The sequence below is a fragment of the Dunckerocampus dactyliophorus genome, chromosome 17 (assembly GCF_027744805.1).
Source record: "Dunckerocampus dactyliophorus isolate RoL2022-P2 chromosome 17, RoL_Ddac_1.1, whole genome shotgun sequence".
Classification (NCBI taxonomy): Eukaryota; Metazoa; Chordata; class Actinopteri; order Syngnathiformes; family Syngnathidae; genus Dunckerocampus; species Dunckerocampus dactyliophorus.
Window position 1 is genome coordinate 20790679 of NC_072835.1, and position 20927 is coordinate 20811605.

At 40.8% G+C, this 20927-nt stretch overlaps 1 protein-coding gene across 1 annotated transcript in view; it reads left to right on the forward strand.

Annotated features, from left to right (window-relative positions):
- Window positions 1-1970: 1970 nt before the first annotated feature.
- Window positions 1971-20927, forward strand: part of LOC129169658 (ephrin type-A receptor 5) — an 87182-nt gene continuing 68225 nt past the window's right edge. The window contains exons 1-2 of the mRNA XM_054756241.1: window positions 1971-2227; window positions 14122-14186. Of these exons, the coding sequence (XP_054612216.1) occupies window positions 2137-2227; window positions 14122-14186 (156 nt within the window). The 5' untranslated portion in view covers window positions 1971-2136. The remainder of the gene's footprint in view (window positions 2228-14121; window positions 14187-20927) is intronic.

Here is a 20927-nt window from a genome sequence, read left to right on the forward strand (position 1 = left end):
TACAACCCAGAAATAATAATAGACTTCATAATAACGCAAATAAGGTGGCGTGACCCCTAGAGGGAGCCAGGACAAGCAGACTTGAGCAGCAGCCTGGTTTTGGTTTAGAGGGAATAAGACATAATGTGCGTTATTCCTGCAATATATCTGCTTTTCTTTGTTTTTACTCATCACTTTGCATGTCTGCCACTGTATTGATGCCCGTCATGAACACACAAAAGTTCTGAAGAAAACGAATACTGTCGTCAACAACAGATGCCGGTAAGAGCGCAGTAACACGCCTCAGTGAGTTACGATTCATAAAAGTTTACACCACAGATTCACACCTTGATTAGCTGTCGCCTGAGGGTGTCTGCAAAAGCCACAATAACACAGCAAAGAAGGCAACCGAGTGCAGCACAAGTGCCTGAATAAAGATGAAGAAAAAAAACAAACAAACAAGAAATTGCTGTGAAGCTTCACGACAACTTTCTTTTCTTTTTCTCGCTTGTGCACAAAATGTTACTTTGAGGCACTGAAGCTGTGAGCGACTGCCAACAATGCGCCCACATCCAAGATCTATCTACGGAGGGGATGTTGGTTTTTCTAAAGCATTTTTTGGCGTATCAACAAATAAATAGCACCAAAAAAAAAATCAAAGGTTATAAATTAATTTGTGTTTGATTCCCACTAAGTACTTGGTGGAGAAACCCTTGTTGGCTCATAGGTCAGAGGGTTCACGTTGGTTACCAGGGTTGTGCACATATCAGATACTCTCCAAACGCTTACGCTTTTGAGGCTGTTGCTCGACATTTAGACATTTTTAGCCGCCTCCACACATTTTCAATTAGATTACGGTCCAGGGAGTGACCTCGTCACTTCAGAATTTGAATGTGCTTCCTCTTGAGGCACTCCTTTGTTGTCTTGGTTGTGTGTTTTGGGTTATGTTTATGTTGTAGATTTTCAATTGGATTACGGTCCAGAGAGTGACGAGCCACTCCAGAATCGTAAGTCATTCACTACCACAGACGTAGCTATATGTTTCTAGAAACATATTTATACGTCTTTTACGTTTTTTTGCCTGAGAGGCAAAAAGAGGTGCCGTCGCAACTAATAATATTGGCAATTAATGTATTTCACTTCAGAGCAATTTTAAGCCATGAAAAACCACCGCAAGGTGGCAGAAGTGCATTTGATAAAAGCTCAGCAGGGATCATGTGACTGGAAGAATCACACATGACAGGAAAGAGGAAGTGAGAGAGTGTGGAGGAGTGTAGCGTGCAGAAGGTTACGCACTGGAGGGAAATTTTAACGCATGCACATGCACACACATACTTCAGTTCCAAATGTGAAAATTGTAAATAGTTCATGGTGTTATATTTGTAAATAAGATGTTATTTTGATGTAACACAACCCCAGTTGTTTAGATATTTGAGCTGTCACAAAAGCAAAACATTTGTGTCAAAGTGAAAGTTATGCTTGAAATGTATCTTTTCACAAAAAGCTGTTTTTCTCCCTTTTTAGTTGGGAGCTGATATTTTCCTGAAACGTACCTATGTTCTACTGCTGATTACTAAAGAAGGGAAAAAGGTAGAAACAAACTTTTTTTTCCTGATGAAAAACACTAGTCTTATCTTTCTTTTGGTAGGTTCCATGTTTATACAGCCAGTATGCCGTGGGCCTGTCAGAAAATCATGCGCAAAATCATTCGATTATCTTCAATTTTTAGTCAAAATGATCGGTTTCAGTGTCTGTATCAATGGCAGAATTTGCAGTATCACCCATCACTAATAGAGATTACCTTATTGGTAAAGTGGAAATAATGAGGAGCAATGGCTTACCATTTACACGGATGTGGGTCCTGCAGTGGGGGGGTTTTACCTGTGGAGTCTCCGTGATTGGAGATATCTGCAGCTTAACTCCGCCCCCACACCGGCGCGCAGCCCGCCTCTCCAGCCGGGGGAGCGCACAGTTTCGCTCCAGCTCTCCGCCGCAGAACATGAGCGCCAACCCCGCTGAGCGGACACCACACGCCACCCATGCTTTCACCACGCTAATACTCAGACAACCTGCCGCTTTTTAGGCACAAACTCACATTTATTCAGCTGTATTTGTTTCCGTTTTGTCGCTTTTTTGTGTTTTTTTTTTGGATGCGCCATGAAGGAACGCTGGAGGAGTTGTGGCGCGGGGCTGGTGTTGGCGTGGACGTGGGTCTGGAGTGTGGCGTGGTGCATCCCCGCTAACGAAGGTAAGAGCATGTCACCACTTCCTGGCTTCGTGACTTGTCACTGACAAGAGTGGACGATGTACCCCCTTTATTTAGCACGTCGTGTGTGCAGCTTTTGTGTGACTTAAGACCTTTGCACGGAACATGCACCGTACCTTATAGATAAGCATCATTTATGGTTTTACGTGGAATGACACGATTCACCGTAAGGCTGCAATTGTCCTAAAAGTCCTGTTGAGTTGTCAACATTAAACGACACCGTAGAATGAGGAGTTCGTCTGGTTTTGTCTGAGTTTTTTCAACAATATGCCAGTTTTTGTGTCGCCCCCATGAATGAAGTCACCAGGTGTTTTGATCTTGGACTGTAAAGATAATGAAAGATAACAAATTAACACTTTCTTACCATCTAGTGCAAACTTGATGGCACGTCAGCTCAGCCGAGCAAATAGAATTCATAGTCGCCCGTATCACATGGAACATCTAAGTGAGGGATGCCGATGCAGCATCAGCTCAGATTGCGTTCCCACGCTGCTGTCTGCATTTTAATAGCGTGAGATGAGGGCTGTTGTTGGGGGCCGCTAGTTGGCATTAACCCGAGAAAGAGACAACATTCATCAGCCTTCTTATTCTTCACATGATAGATTTATTTGGACAATGTCCTGGTGAGTCCTGGTTTTATTTTTAGGGCGTATTTCATTCCAGGGAGTTACTATATAAGGCATTCAGAAGACACATGCAAAGACGTGATGGTATGTAGTGTTCTGCAGTGGCCACTAGGTGTCAGTAATGTGACTGTAATATTCGGTGAGACACACAAGCACCAGACTTGATCGCCGGAACAACAGGTTTTTATTGCAGGTTTGAATTATCTCACAACAGGCCCAATAATCCTTAACACGGGCTACTATTGCAGCCGTAACTCACGCTGAGCTAAAACTTGACCCTGTTTCTCCCCTACTTAGTGTCCTTGGCAACGGAACACATTTTCAGCAACACCCGCCGTAAATATGTGTTTAATTTTATTTATGTCTTAAATGTCTTATTTTCTGTTATTATGTCTACTGTATTGGGTAATCCAGGTGTAAGGGTGACTATAGGGTTTTTATTTCATGTTTAGAGGGCTCTAATAATGGTCCCTGGAAGGTCATAAACAGGTTTTTCTATGCTGTAACTAAGGAAATATTCCACTCATAAATAAGGAATCCTACTTCACGGAAATTAACTTATCACAATTGGGTGTGGAATTAATTAGCCTTGATAAACGAGGGATTACCGCATAGCTCTCTGGCCGGGGGTGAGCGCTAAATGTGCAGTTCTCCATTAAAACCATCGGGGCTGCGTTTTCCTGGGAGTGAGCAGCCACAACTCTCTTTTCTCCTTGAGAACCGAGCATCGGGCGGTGTAGTAAACAATGGCGAGTGGTGGCATCCACATCAATCTAACGTATTTTAACGACCTGTTGTTGTAACATTGACGTTCTCGCTGTGAACGTCATTCGTTGTTACGAGTGTGGAGAGGCTAAGACGTGTGTGAGCTGACCGTGTTGCAACTGAGCACGACTATTGGCGTTAAGCTTGGCAGTAAAAGGTTAAAAAAGCGTCACTTCTTGGTGCTTCCTCAAGAGGCGAAAATTGGAAATGACGTACGAAGAAAAGCCGACCAGTCACAGCTCGACGGTTCACGACTCCGCCGGAAGATTTGGAGGGGGCGGGGCCAGCCGGCATAATTCAGCCTTGGGTCGGAAGTAAATTAACTCTTACGTCACTCACTCTGTACACAGAACACACGAAGGACATCAAGTACAGCCATAAAAGTAATAAAACACGGTAATAAAAACGCTAAATACAAGGTGCTTTATCATCCCCACCAGCAGATTCACCTTGAACTTTAAGGTTATGCAAATTAGCACAAGCCTTTAACTGCATAAACCGCCCCTTATTAGCCATAAACACTTCACTTTTTAAGGTTTCAAACAATCTTTTAGCCTTCTTCTGAATCAACATAACTGTCCCTGGGATACAGTGTTGATTCTGGTCTTCCTTCCAAAGCACTATCAACCTGTCCATCTCAAAAATAAAGACCACAACACTTCTTAGTTACTACTGTCATTTTTTCGTAGGAGCAGATCCTTTAACATGCTAAAGGATATGATATGTAACTCATTCAATACCAAAGATGTATTTATGTGTTTTTTTTATAAACCCGGACGGCGGATCCCAGAGACATATTGATACGTCTTTTACGTTCTTTTATACAAGAGGAAAAAAGAGGTGATGACGCAACTGCACACTAATGGATGCGACTTTTAGAGCAGTTTTAAGCCATAACAACGTCCACAAGGTGGCAGAAGTGCATTTGATAAGAGCTCAGTATAGATCCTTTGCGTTAGGAACACACTCGACAGCAAGGATGAAATGGAAGAGCACGTGTCACGTGCAGAAGGTTACGCGTTGTAGGGACACTTTAACGCATGCGCACACGCATGCACACACACAGTTTACTTCCAAATGTGAAAATTGTAAATAGTTCATAGTGTTATATTTGCAAATAAATTCTTATTTTGATGTAAAACAACCCTTTTTATGTTGTCTATCTTGTGGTAGAGTTGTTTAAATATTTGAGCTGTCACAAAAGCAAACATATTAGTGTCAAAGTGAAAGTTATGCTGACTAAATGTATCTTTTCACAAAAAGCTGTTTTTCTCCCTTTTTTAGTGAGGAACTGATATTTCCCTGAAACTTACCTATGTTCTACTGCTGATTACTAAAGAACGGAAGAAGGTAGAGACAAACCTTTTTTTTCCTGATGAAAGACAGGAGCCTAATCTTTCTTTTGGTAGGTTCCATGTTCATATAGTGATAGGACACAATATTCTGTGTGCCTTGAAAAATCTGTCAAAATAGTCTAAAATGGCCGATACTGAATGAGTTAATGATGCCCGCGGCAGTCGAGCGGTTGAGACCAAAAGTGTGGCCGATATTGGTGAGCGTTTCTCCTGTGGCTGAGCTTCTTGTGATGTTCATTTTCACTTCCACGGTGATTGCTTTCCTTTTCTTTGGCGCACTGCCCCCAGAAGAGCCTTGCCTTCGCATTTGGGAGGCATTTGAAGTGCAAAACGTTTAACTAATAAGCGATGTTATCCTTCCTCAGTGTAGCTAAGCTTGAGGCAGCATTCATCTATACCAACATAAACAACACAAAAAGGGGTTGTTTTACATCAAAATCATTTATTTACAAATATAACACCATGAACTATTTACAGTTTTCACATTTGGAACTAAACCATGTGTGTGCACGTGTGTGTGCACGTGCATATGTTAAAATGTCCCTATGATGCGTAACCTTCTGCACGCTACACTTCTCCACGCTCTCCCACTTCCTCCTTCCCGTCATGTGTGATTCTTCCGTCCACATGATCTCTGCTGAGCTCTTATCAAACGCACTTCTGCCACCGTGGCTTAAAATTGAAGTGAAATCCATTAGTTCCGTGGTTGGGATCGGGTGTTCGGGTTTATAAAAACGTATAACTACGTCTTTGGTATTGAATGAGTTAACTAATAATTCAGTAGTTCCTAATAATTGGAACTATTTATACGTTCCAATGTATATGCTTCTAATTTTTGGGTTTTCCCTACACACCTTGTTGAGGTTGCACCTTTTTGGGTTTTGAGATGTTTCCAACTTCCCAGCAGTCCTGAATGCAGCATGAGATTCACTTGTTGCAACTGCTGCAAACATTTACTTCCTCTTTTCAATCCTTCCTCTGCCCATTTTGGCAACACACTCCGATTTTCATGCGCCCCCTGCTGGCTACTACCAAAGAGTGACAAACGTTCATTTGTTTGTTTTTGTCTTAATCAACCTAATAGATGTTCACAAATGCAGCTTCCTTAGAACCACAGGCTCACAGTTTGTTTGTGAGGCTTGTGATTAACTGGAGGAGAAAAGGGCCAAGACCAACAACCTTAATGTGTCTTTTAATATTTAAAGACTTGCTGCTGGAGTGAGAAAAGTTGTTGCGCGGTTTGGCTCCACCACTGGTGAAACGTTGTGCATGATGCCAACATGATTTATTCTCCCTTTTGGAAGCGAGTCCATTCTTACTTTAATAGATTAGTTTCTCCCCACATGAAGATGCTCCACATGTGTTTTAGAGAAGATCACCAGGCCCTATTAATAATAATATTATCTGACTAATGATGATGCATACTGGCTGTGCAAGCACCAAAACCATCACACTTAATGGTGGCGCTGTGAAGAGGGCTCATTTGCTACATTTGACTCAATTATATTAAATGACTTGAGCCAAGTGTCTGTTTGTAACACTTGAGAGAAGGCCGACTATTAAGCCAGGGTGTGCAAACCTTTCCCCAGAGGACCTCGTCGTGAAACATGAAGGGATGCAAGGGCCACTTTGATTGTGTGAAGCAACACATGCCGATACATGACTTTATTCCCATAATATTATAACGTTTTCCCCAATCCAATTTTTCAAAAAATGACAACTTAACTATTTTTTCTTCATATTTCAACTCTCTGCTACTAAAATGACATTATTTTTCCTCACAATATTACGAGTTTATTCTGGTAAAATTTTGACTTTTTTATCTTTAGAATACATTTTTTTTCCCATAATATTTTGACTTTATTCTTGTAATATTTAGACTTTATTTCCATAATATTACACCTTTTTCCCCAAAATAAATTTTTCAAAAATTACAACTTTATTTTTTTATGTCTGTTTTTCATATTACGACTTTTTTTTTTTAAAAAAAAAGACAAATTTTTTCTTTAATAGTTCAACTCTATGCTACTAAAATGACATTATTTTTTTCATAATATTTTGAGTTTGTTCTAGTAAAATTGGCACCTTTTTTCTCTTCAGAATTCAATTTTTTTCCTGTAAGATTTTGACTTAATTCTCGTAAAATGACAGCAGTTTTTCAATTTCTACCATTTTCTCCTCCCAATATTATGACTTCATTCCCATAATATTTTGACGTTATTCTCAACTATTTTTGCAAACCTAATGTTAAAAAAATACACAACTTTATTCCTTGTTTTGTTTGTTTTTCATATCATGTCTTTTTAAAAAATTGCCTCTTTCTTTAATATTTCAACCTGATGCTAATAAAATGACGTTATTTTTCCTCAAAATATTACCAGTTCATTCTCCTAAAGTTGCAACAGTTTTTTCTCGTTAGAATACATCTTTTTCCTCGTAATATTTTGAGTTTATTCTTGTAAAATTGCAGCTGCTTGTCCATTTCTGACATTTTTCCTCTTTATTCCCATATTATTTTGATGTTATTCTTATAACATAACTTTTTTTGCAAACCTGATATTCCAAAAATTACAACTTTATTTTTTTTTTTTCAAAATAATATTACAACTTAAAAAACCCATTAATATTTAAACTTTATGCCAAAATGACATTATTATTCCTGATAATACTACAATGTTATTCTTGTTAAATTTATTTTATGTTTTCTTGTTCGATTACAACGTTTTTTTTATATATATATATTTTGACTTTATTCTTGTAAAATAACTGCAGACTTTTCCGTTATTGCTGTTGTCTTTTTAATTTAATAAAAGTTTAATTTTCTTGTTATATTTTTAGAATGTGCCGCACGGTCACGGGTCACCAATGCTCCCCAGGCCGCACTTTGGACACCCCTGCATTAAGCTGACACTGGAGAAATCCAAGCTAACCGCTCCATGAAAACACACACGCGGTGAAAGGAAGTTGCTGGTGGTGAGGTCGTGTTATTGCGACACACCTGTCTGCCTTTAACGGCCTTTTAGTTATTGTCAAGGAATTTTCTAACAGGATTCCTGGAGCTGAAAATCTGCTTACTCCTCAAAGTATGTGAAATACTTGAAGCATCCTTCAAACGGTGCGAGCGGAGCACTTGACACCCGCTTGGTCGTTTAACGGTGATGAGTCTTGATAACGCGGCGTGTAGATCATTGTCACGACTTCGATGGTTTGAGGTGCGCGAGGCAGAGACCGCAAGCAGACACGTATCCCATATGATCTAGTTCAGCATCACTTATCTCTTCTTTATGGCCTAATTAGTTGTCTAATCGCCTCCTCGGGACATCTTTTATTATTCTCTGCAGAGCGGTGGAGACGGTAAGACTAGCGGAGGGTGTAGGGGAGGGTTTGTGAGAGTGACAGAGTCTCAGGTGCAGAACAATGTTTGCCTCAGACTGACTCCGCCTCCGCGCCGGGCAAAGACTTTTTCAAGGACTTGGATGAGAGTTTTGGCATTTTATCTTCTTCATCTTGCATATCTTGCAATAAATTGCATGTTTCTCTGTAGAGTTCACAAGAAGAAGAAGGAAATACTGTGGAACCTTGGTTATTAGCCTATTAGTAGAAACGTCCGTCTTTGCTCTTTTTTTTCCCCATTCTCTTTTCTTCTTGTAATATTTTGACTTTATTCCCGTATTAGAACTTTTTCCCAACCAAATTTTCCCAAAATTCCAACTTTATTTTGTTTTGTTTGTTTTTCATAATATTACGACTTAAAAAAAACAACATATTTTTCCTTAATATTTCAAGTCTATGCTAATAAAATGACATTATTTTTCCTCATATTACGAGTTTATTCTAGTAAAATTGTGACTTTTTTTCTCTTTTAGAATTTTTTTTCTCATAATATTTTGGCTTTATTCTTTATTTCCATTATCTTTTCTTCTTGTAATATTTTGACTTTATTCCCGTATTATAACTTTTTCCCAACCAAATTTTCCCAAAATTCCAACTTTATTTTGTTTTGTTTTTCATAAAGTTACAACGCTTAAAAAAATATTTTTTTCTTTAATATTTCAACTCTATTTTACTAAAATGAGTTTATTTTTCCTCACACGTTTATTCCCGTAAAATTGCAGCTTTTCCCCCCTGCATTAGAGTAAAAAATGTTTTCTAAATATTTTGGCTTAGTTCTCAATGAATTATAATTATTTTTCCATTTCTGCCATTTTATCGTCATTTTGGCTTTATTCCCATAATATTTTAGATAAGATAAGATAACATATGCCTTTATTAGTCCCACGAAGGAAGGTTCAGGTTTACAGGAGTGAAAGTACAAGAGCACACGAGAGCAGATAAAGTGCAAAAACGAGGTAATACGAGGTTATGTGTCCTCTACACAGCGATACACATGTTGACCAAGTCACAGGTTTGCAGTATTTCACGGTTGTTGCACGTGTTTACTGCATGCTTAATTGTGCAGGATTTTTTGGAGCAGTTTTATTATGGAGTCTGACAGCTGCAGGAAGGAAAGACCCGCGATAGCTCTCCCTCAAACACTTTGGATATCTCAGCCCGTCACTAATGGAGCTCCTTAGTGCAGCGAGTGTTTGTCGGAGGGGGTGGGAGTCTTTGTCCATCATGCAGGACGACTTGGCTGTCTTCCTCCTCTTGCCCACTTGCTCCACCTGTTCCAGAGGACGTCCCAGGACAAGCTGGCCTTCTTAATCAGCTTGTCCAGCCTCTTCCTGTCAGCTGCTGTGATGCTGTTCTCCCAGCAGACCACGCTATCGGAGATGGCAGAGGCCATCACGGTGTCATAGAAGGTCTTCAGGAGTGCCCCCTGCACCCTAAAAGACCTCAGCCTCCTGAGCAGAGAAAGTCTGCTCTGACCTTTTTTGGCGTTATTCTAGTAACATTCTAGCAACTTTACAAATTACAACTTTATTTGTTGTTGTTTTTTTGTTTTTAATGATGTCACGACTTAAAAAAAAAGTCTTTCTGTAGATATATTTTAACTTTATGCTACTAAAGTCACATTATTTTCCCTCATAATATTAATAATAAAAATGGATTAGATTTTATAGCGCTTTTCAAGGCACCCAAAGCGCTTGAATATGAAGTGAACCCATTATTGATTCACTCCTCAGTCACACACTGGTGGTGGTAAACTACATCTGTATCCATAGCTGCCCTGGGGTAGTTTGACGGAAACGTGGCTGCCAATTTGTGCCTACGGCCTCTCTGGCCACCACCAAACATTCATTCACCAGTGTGGGCAACACTGGAGGCAAGGTGGGTGAAGTTTCTTACCCAGGGACACAATGACAGTGACTGGGTGGAGGGAGCGAGGACCAAACCCTCGACCTTCTGGTTTCTGTACGACCTGCTGTACCTACTTATGATGTTATTCTCATTAAATGAAAACTTTTTTTTTTATATATTATGCCTTAATCTTCTAAAATGACTGCAGATTTTTCTGTTTTTGCTGTCGTTTTTGGGTTTTTTTGTTAAATCTTTAGAATGTGTCACAGGCCAATAACAAAACAGATGGCCCCAAATGGCCCCCGAGTCGCGCTTTGGAGACTTGTTGTCCAGCTCGACTGAATGACATCAATATACAGACCATGGCATGACTCCTAGCAGGGAACCAGGAGATCAGAAAGCTCACAGACAGATCCATCCATTCATCCATCCAATGAAAAATAATTGATCATTCATTTTCATCATCGTCGATCAAAGAAAGTTTGGCAGTGTCCCCGACCCTGACATTTAGTTCCTGTAGGAATGACTTGCTCCTTCAAATTTCTCAGGAGAACGGTTTGTTTTTGTGTTTTGGATGCAGCTTTCAGAGTGAGGGCCGAGAGCGCCAAAGTACCAAAATCACCAAGCAGTTAAGCCATTGTGAAAAGGAGATTGCATGTGGCCTATTTACATGGAGACTTAACAACATGGGTGGCAAAACCAAGACCAGCGAGTTGGACTCTCACTTCATGCACAGAACAAGTTCAGCGTTATCGCGGATGAGATAAAGTCACAAATGAACCCTGACCGGCTTGCTTTTATATTGCAGGACAAGTCCAGGAAAACGACATGTTTTCAAGCGTGTTAATCCAAGTCGGGGTTAAAGTCCCTTGATGCATTCTGTTAACTTCTCATTTACCAATTACTCATCAACACCATTCTAGCAGCACCGATGCTTTATGTTTAGATCATCCGTCCGTCCATTCTCCGTACAGCTTTCCCCGTTAAAGGTCACTGGGCGCTGCGGCCTGTCCCAGCTGACGTTAGCCTTCAGGCAGGCTGCACCGCGCCTGGTCGCCAGTCAATCACAGGACACGTACAGACAAACAAGCATTCACGCTCACACTGTCAACCCAACGCTGCACGGAAGTGGCACCAGCGAACCACTACGCTGTCAGTGACTACATTTGATCCGAATGGATTGTTTTCCAGCAACATGAGTGTCACCATGACAGCGCCAGTTGGACGGTCTCAGGCTGGTGTTTCTCAAGTGTTTTGTCATGTCCCCCTGAGGGACAGATATTTTTTCATGCCCACCGGTCCCCGCCCAGAACCTGTAACATTAATTTATGTATCTGTACAAACTACTGTAAGACTTGCTGTCATGTGTCCAAATTGCGGCCCGAGGGCCATTTACGAACCGTGGCCGGCCTTCGGCACATAAACATACAATTAAACAAGAACTTTAAAAAAACACCATCAAAAATGGGAAACATTCTATGAGAAACCAAAACATAAAAAATCAACAAAATCAAAAAGTTGAAATATTTAGAAACTAACAATCATTTTTTTTAACAGCCGTGCTATTATGAGAAACAAACAAAACAAAGAATAAAGTTGCAATTTTCGGACATTTGTGTTAGGTAAAAGTTGTAATATTACAATAATAAAGGCTAAATTTAATGAGCGTGAAGTCATAATATTAAGAGGAAAAAAAATGTCCAAAAAAGTAAAAATATTTGGGAAAAAATAGAATAAAAATAGCAAAAAAGGAGAAGTTCATTCATATGAATAATATGCTTGGAACCGATAAAGATGAGATGCAGTCAAACATCTCAGCATATCTACATGGGTTGGTTGAAGAAATACAAAAGTGGCCCCCACATCCTTTTTGATTTTTCTGCATGATTTTTCCTTGGTGGACGTAACGTAACGTACAATTTTAGCAATAATAGCTAACCACTGTTAATAGTAAAGTATGAATAAAATCCTGGTAAAACCAAGCTGCGTAAGGTGGAAGCAGCCATGCAAAGTCACGTTTCCATTTTCCTCCACTAAGTAAGGAATGGTCGCCACTTCAAGTAAACATGTGCTTCCACGTGTGCTCAGAACCTTTGCTGATCCATTGTTATCCTCTTTGGACAAGAGCATGTTTTCGTGAGTGGTTTTATTTATAGCCAAAAATGGACGGGGTCTCTGAGACAGAACCTGCAATATGGATTGTCCAGGGGGTGGGGGGGAGGCATCTTTGGAGGAGTGCAACGGTCAGCTGCTTGGTCTTGACGGCTTAAATAAAGACGCTGATGGAGGAAGATTTGAATAGATCTGTTTGAACTGAGCTGCCTTAATTTATGTAAATTGATGGTCATGTTAGCTGTAATCACTCTGGCATTTCTAACACCATTTGATGCATGCTGTGCTCATTTGCATTCTGTCAGCCAGTGATAAAGACATTCTAAAACAAACACTACACCTGTAGACACGTATGCAGGCGTGGGGATGAGTGTTATTGGAGTTTATGTTATTAATTAATTCCACAATCTTCGACGAAAACGAAATGTAAGCATGCACCGACGGCTGTTTTCCTTAATTTTGGAGGATCGGCCGATCCCGACATATAAAACCGATCTGATCTACCTCTGCAAAGGTCTGAAAATCAGCCACTGACCCTCTTCTGCTCTGGGAGACCGAGAGCTAGCAGTCGAGCTAAAGCTGAAGCTCAAATCAGGTCTACAGTATAACTTGTTGTGCAACTTTTGTTTTTAAAATCTGAAAAATGAAAGACCTTGAGATCTTCTTCACACGTGAGGGAAGGAGGGAACGCAAGATCGACAGGCAGTTTAGTGCGGCATCTGCAGTGATGCCGACTCTGCATCGGTCCGTTGTGGTGAAGAGGGAGCTGAGTCGAAAGGCAAAGCTTTCCATTTACCGGTCGATCTGCGCTCCTACCTTCACCTTTGGTCATGAGCTGTGGGTAGCAAGCGAAAGGTTTTTTCTTCGAAGGGCAGCTGGGCTCGTCCTTAAATAAGGGAAACTCAACACTGTGTTCTTCCTGGGGAGGTGTTCAGGGCACGTCCGACTGGAAGGAGGCCTCAGGGAAGACGCAGGACACAGTGGAGAGACTATGTCTCTCAACTGGCCCGGGGACGCCTCGGGATCTGACATGAGAATCAAGGGAAAATCTTCGACCAAAACCAACCGTACAAAAACTGGGGCGTGTTAAAATCAACATTTGCCATTTGACTGTACAGTAATCCCTTGTTTCCAGACCCGACCCGAATAAATTAATTTCCACAAAGTAGGATTCCATTCTTAGAAATTGAACATTTCCGTAGTTTGAGCATAGAAAACCTGTTTACGACCTTCTAAATATGGTTTTTAACATCATTAGAACTCTCGAGATATGAAATAACACCTCTATAGTCACCTTTACTCTTCTATTAGCCAATGCAGTTGACATAATACGATAAGATAAATCAGGCATAAATAAGACTCGAGCTCGTGTGCTGCTGTAAATGTGTTCGATAGGGGAACTGAGTGACGGGCAGACAGGAAGTGACGACTGGGATTCAGGGTTGAGTTTCAGCTTTGCATAAGTAACAGTAGTCCTTGTTTTTATTAGGGATTTTTAGTAGGTATTATTGTGCCTGTTAATTATTCAAATAGGTAATTCAAACCTGCAATAAAAGGCTGTTGTTCCGGCAAGCAAGTCTGGCATTACTGGCAGCACGACTGATAACATTCCTATTCAACCCCCAAACAGCGGGATTTACTAATTGATTTTATGTGAAAAACCGAGTGAAGCTGCGAAATTGGAAGCACAAAGTGGCGAGGCACGACCGTACTAACATCTTGTACTTTTTATGGATTGCCAAGTCGTTACTGACTGACTGTTACTTTTGTCTTGCAGTTAACTTGCTGGATTCTCGCTCTGTGATGGGTGACCTTGGATGGGTGGCATACCCGAAAAATGGGGTGAGTGTTCATGAAACTCGTTCATTCACTAAAAATAAGGAATTCAAGCCTGGGAGGGGGGTGGGAGTAGCTATAAGGACTGACAGCTATACCTTCCAATAAAGCAGGTTTTGTTTCAGGAATTTTCAAGGTCATTTAAGCTTCCAGGAACTCCTGAGGCTAGATTGAATTCATGAATAAACGATTGAAAGTCACTATGGAATATATCATTTTTAAGCCAGGAATTGGATTTCCATTTCTAAAGTATTCTCAAGAGTCGGGCTAATTAAAAATGACTTGTTACAGTTGGGAAAATAGTCACTGAGAAATAAACGGTGTTTAAAATGTATTCCAGAACTCATATACCAATAAGAAAGCAGTTCACAGTCGCACTCCGAACTCCCACCAAGTATGCATCTCTTATGCTGGGCGTAATAATCCACTAGTTGATGATCCGATCATAGTGGTGTTTTGAAATAACTGGGGCGAAATGGAGTGCACTACTTGGCTTCAACCAGCAGAGGTGCTGTTGGTCAGTGTAACTGACAACAACATGACAGGAACCGTGTGCCATTTGTTAGCCAGTTTTAACACTTTTATTTATCTCCTCTAAATGACTTAAACACAAGAAGACACGCACCGCATTGTGTGCTCACCGCAAAATATACGCAAAAACGTATAAAAAATTTGGGCAAAATTTTGCCTCCGTTTTTTACGTTAAAAGAAAAACACGCTAACCGGGGCGTACAGGGCGCTAACCGAGGCTCCACTGTGTACTCCACTTATTAAAATAAATGTCAATGAAATCAAAAGTATCAAAGCCAGGTAGTAATGCAGTTTCGGTAGACCAAAAGAGAGGTCATTATTGAACAATAAGTTTGTTGTTGTCGTTTGCAGGGGTGCACAACGCCACTGTGTCGGACTGCGAGGTGTGTCTAACGTTTTGTTTCTCTTGCTGCTAAATCGAAGTATACGAAAATATGTTAATTATGATGCAATGTAGTCGTACAACACCGCGCGCCACAATAATGTCATACTGTTACGTCAGTCGCTCTCTTACGGGGCAAATTCGCTACTCTTCTTGAGAAAAATCTAAATCTCCAAGATGACAAAGATCCATTTAATCCTTAAGGAAGAATCTCGCACACGGCCGAGTGCTCAGCTTTGCACGTCGAGCCAGTAGCGCTGACCACCGTGATTTCTCAGCTCTTTGTGTTGTAATCACGGCTCCTGCCGGGCTGCTTTGTATGTAGATGGAGGAGATGGCGCTAAAAATGCAGCCCTACCCACCACCATTTTAATTGAGCGTCATTATTCTGCGTGCTTTTATGCAATTGTGTAAATGACCGCATTCAGACGAGACGGTGCCAAATAAAGGAGCCCATTATAACTCCAACTAAGTCACATATTAACTTGTTTGTTTGTTCCATTCATTGCAAGGCAGTATTTGTTTTCCATTTAACGTATTGTCTCATGTTAAAATGACTTGTGTGGGGGGGAGATAAATAACAGGAATTACTGTTGTTAGCTGTTGGAATTCTTATTGTGGAAGCTGTTTATACAATGGAGCCCAATCTGCAGCATCCTCTATTAGCGCACGCTCAAACACGCACACACATTTGGCAGCAGCAATCATGTATGGCTAAATAAGATGTTATGGAGGCTTTTTGGTCACATATTCCAGATGGTTTGTTTCATTCTCCTCCTCCTCCTCCGATCTTCTATCCACGCTGCTGTCTTTTACATTGGCTTCTTCCACGGCTTGCCTCATTTTTGCCATCTGCTTATCTTTTTTTTTAATCTCCCGAGCCTTCCTCGTCCCCTGTCTGTGTTCCCCACCGTGTGCTTCAAGGAGCACATGAAAGGCATCGTTAAGGAAGTAAACAACAACAAAAGTCTTATTTCATGAAATAAAACTGGTGTGCAAACTTTGCTTCGGTTTCCATGTTGGAGAATCTGTCTTTGGAATCTTCTAAACTTCGAAACTTTCAGGACTTCAGTCTGTGGCGGGTGGGGGTGGTGCTGGATGACATCATCGTATAATTAGCATAACTGACGCATGTGCATGTCATTTTTATGGAATCCGTGGGACAGACAAAAAAATATATATATGTTTTTTTACTTTATATACAGTATATATATTTACTTTATATACTAGGTATATATACTTATGTTGCGTATATGTATGTCATATGTGCATATTTTGGATAATTTGTGTTTTTTTTTGTTGTTTGTTTTTTTTTGTTTGTTTGTTTTTTTTTACTTTTTTTTTTTGTTTTTTTGTGGGGTTTTTTAATGTCACATGCAAGATGGAGCAGCCTGTGAGTGCTTTTAGACGGGGGAAGGCAGCACAGCAGGACTCGCTGCTTGTTGAGAAGAGCGATACGTGCTTTCGGGGCGTCCAAACTTTTTCCAGCAAAGGCCTCATAGTGAAAAATGAAAGGAATGAAGGGCAACTTGGGCCTTTGCTCTTTTTTTTTCTCCCATTTTTGCTGTTATTTTTCTTTTCATTCTCCAAATATTTCACATTTCTTCTTCTTTAATATTTGTAAATTTTCTTCCTGTAATATTATGAACGTATTCCCATAATATTCTAAAGTTTTTTTAAAGTTACAACTTTATTTTGTTTTTTGTTTGTCATAATATTCCAACTTAAAAAAAAAAGAATATTTCGACTCTATGCTACTAAAATGACATTTTTGCTTATAATATTACGAGTTTATTTTTTGTCAAATTGTGACTTTTTTTCTTGTTAATATAATTTTTTTTAATTTTCCAACTTTCTTCTTGTAAATGCTCTTTTCGTTATGACTTTTTTCTCATAATATTTTAACTTTATTCTAATAATATTATGATTTAAAAAAAACATTTTTTAAACAATTTCAGCTTTATTCTCAACATTCAACATTATTCTCATAAAATTACAAATTTATTAAATAATTTATTGACGGTCCCTTGTATAAACAACCAGCGATTAGAGCGAGCGACACTTCCCGTGCGAGTTCCCCGCACCATGACAGAGCAATCCGGCCACACTGAGAGGGAACCACAGCTGTTCCCACGGAGCCGAATATCCAACTGCCAACGTGACATTAGCTTCACCACAGAAAGTGGAATAAGACTTATCGCGGGATCTGGTCAACTTTTTGGCTAAAGCTAGCGTTAACGTCAGGTCGTGTGTCTTCTGAAAAAGTACACGGCCTCACGTTAGCGGGATATTTGAGTTGGCCACCATATTCGCTGTATGAAGTATAATTTGTTTGCTGCTTCAATGTTTGCTTAAGATCGACGTAATTTGTCGTTTTACTTACCTGACTGGTTGGAAGAAGTCCGGCATAGCACGTCAAGTACATGGGCAATCCACTTCTTCTCCGTTGGTGTTATGCCACCATTTTTGCTGGTCGGTGGGCTGGTCGATCACCGAACGTAAGCATGGAAATTAAAAAAAATGAACCATTCCAGGAGAATCAGAATGTTAGTCCTGGTTCCCATCGATGCTCGATGCCCAACCCCATTGACGTCATGTTCCTCTTCTTTCAACCACAAAAATGAGTCGAGAGCGCCTCTGCTGGTTGCAGCCAGTACTGCAGCCAGTTTTCATGGTGGAATTAATAAGCACATTCAAACGGAATTTGAAGTCTATTATAATGGACTGATTGGTCGTTATGCACATTCAAACATGAAACCAAAATATCAGGAAACTCCTTTTTACATACTTTAAGGTGTTTTTTTTTCCTGTGGTTAAACTTTTCTACTACTCTCATACAGAAAAAAGTAAATGAACACAAGATGGATACGGATGGAAGTCAACATGAAAATATTTGCAAGCTAGGCCAGAGCGGGAAGCAAGTCTTGGCAAGAACACTCTAAATGGTTCTTTGTCCCGTCGGGACCATGCCCCCTCCATTATGTCTGCCATATTGTGTCGTGATGGTAGATTGGCTGAGCTGCTGCTCGCATGCCATTTCATAGAGGCTTTTATCTGCTGCATCTTCAAGCTAGAAAGGAATAAAGAAACATCTGGAAGGAGGGCAGCATAAAAGGGATGGATGTCACAATAAGGATTAGTTTTCGGTCCGCTCCATCCATGTCACCGCTCTCCATTACCGGCTGTCATTCTACCAAATTCCAGGCCCGTTTTCATCCCTTATCTGGACCATATCTACTGGACTCATCGAGAGTCTTGACAAAAGCTGACTGATGAAAGTTTTTGGACGTTAGGAATCAAAGGTGGAAGCTCACATGACAGCTGACAGCTGGCGTGAGATTGGAGGAAACCAAACGGCTCTCGACCGGCTCACGATATTCACACTTCACGTATCTGATGAGGCTTGATGCATGCCTGGAATTTGAACTGCCTCGCTGTGCTTTCCTCGGGGGTAGATGATTTGAATACCAAATCCCCCTTTTTATTGATTTTCATTTTTCTCCCCGATCGATTTCAACTCAAAGATTGACAACACGATATATTAGGGGAGTCGGCGTGTGCTTGTCAGGTTCAACGATTAGTGCAGAAATGGAGAAATGATCCCCTGCAAAAAACACGGAAAACATCATGCCAGCCAGACAACAAGTAGGCGATAGAATTACTGCGCACATGCCTGCCACCTCCTAGGGCAGGGGCGGCCAAAGTGCAGCCCGGGGCCCATTTGCAGCTGGCGGCTGTTTTTGTTTTTTTATTGGCCCGCGGCACATTCTAAAAATATAACAAAATAAAGTACCAATTTGTGGAAAATTAAGTTGGGGAAACGATCGGAATAAAATCATAAGATTACGAGTAGAAAATTTCCCAAGATTATATAAGAAGAAAGTTGAAAAAACAGCAGCAAAAATGTGGAACAAAGAGCAAAGAAGAGGCGGTAGGCATTGGGAGAGGTTCTGGGGTGGCTCTTGTCTTATCAATGTAACGTTACTGACACCTAGTGACCAGCGTAGAGTACTACAAGTATGTATCATCACAACGTCTTTGAATGCGTCTTCTCAATGCCTTATATTTGTATTTTTACTTCATTTAGCCATATGAATGCTTTGAAAATGCTTAATTCCGGCAAAAAGGATATATAATATGCACATTTTTGACTAACCATAGGCGGTATTCAACCATGAAACACCAATGATTTATTAATATATTTCTTTGAAACCGTGAAAGAGTGAAGAAGTAAATCCAGTGAATCTCCGCACATTCGCAAATCAGCATTCGTGGCAAATCCGCTGATTTGGCGTGCTGTTTTCTCCAAAAATAGGCCAATTTTTCCACAGAAAACACGTCTCATTCAGCATGCGTCGGCAATAATGGCTACACACGCGATAGCATGGGTGAAATTCACAGCATACATGTGCTACTGTCAGAAAGCCCACCATTCTCACGGCTTTATGCTTCCCCGATTCTGCGTTTTCATCAAGCGTTGAGAAAACACCACTTCTTCAGCAGTCCTTGAATGTACAGTAGTTACAGCGTATGCTGTTTGGCTACGGAAGCTCCGGTTCTGACTGTCAATCCGGCTTCAGAACTTGCGGTGAGGTGAACACAAGTTAATATATGATCATAAGTCGGTAGTAGAATTACGAAAGGCAAGCAGTGTGGATGATGCAGACGCAGCTCGGCGAAACGCCTTCTTTAGCCTGCTAGCGTCTTTAGACCACACCAAAGGCTGTACCGTGACTCCGATTCCTTCTGTTCATCAATCATCTTACATGATCCTTTTATTAAGGGCGAGTGCATATACATTTTATACATTAAATATGTTTAATACGTGTGTGAGGCATATTTAGGGCCTAGACCTGGAGTGTGTATGCTCCCTGAACATAACCCTTGTGAAAAATGGTGATCTCCTGTACAGGAGGTTCAGTGCTACGCAGTGGAAAAGCAGTGTAAGAGTGTCAGGAAATTTGGGGTTGCTGATGACTTTTTTGTTTATGAATGACAAGCGCACGCTGTTGCCACCTGCTGTTCAGAAATGCCACTCATGCTCGTTGATATGAAACATTCAAGTGCAGGTTTTCATCCTGGACAAAGACACCATCTGGCGTACCGAGAGGGAGCGACACTTCACTCTTCTGAGCTCTCGATTCAGTTTTTAGATACTAAGCTGAGACATCACTGCCCATTGAAACCCGACATGAAGATTCCCATTGTCTCTGCTCACCTGCTGCCCGTCCTCCCCGACAAACTCTCGCGGTTCTCCTGGGGAGCGGTAATTCAGGCATTCATCGACTGTGTATGCTGATTCAGCATGAAAAGCCGGAGATAAGGGCAGGCGGGTGACAAATGTGCTGAATGCACACATTAACATTCACACAAAAATGCCCAATGGTTGGGCACGGGTGCTCCGTGGCGCCATGTCAGGATCCAAAACTAAAATTTCCTGAGGGAAGTTATTTTTCACTCTGAAATTTTTTTAAGTCTGCTGTTTGTGAATGCCTCTTTCTTACTGAGAAAATAATGGCTTTGTAGGATTTAACCAATTCGTCAATAAGAATTGATGGTAATAAAGCCTAGTGTCCGGCGATTACAAAAAAACCCTGCAAGAGCGCGTAATTAAAGTGAGCAAATCATCAGAAAGAAGGCAGCGGTCCAACAGCATCTGTGTGTGTGTCAGACCAGGTGATTAAAGCAGTAATAGAGAGGACACATAGCGGCAAAATGATTCCAGTCGGGGACAGAGCCGAGTCAGCTGGATGCCAGAGTAGAATAAAAGTAGGTGGGGTGTTTCTTTCATGGATAAGGAGCGGGAAGGACAGTTCGATTACGGTGTCATGGCG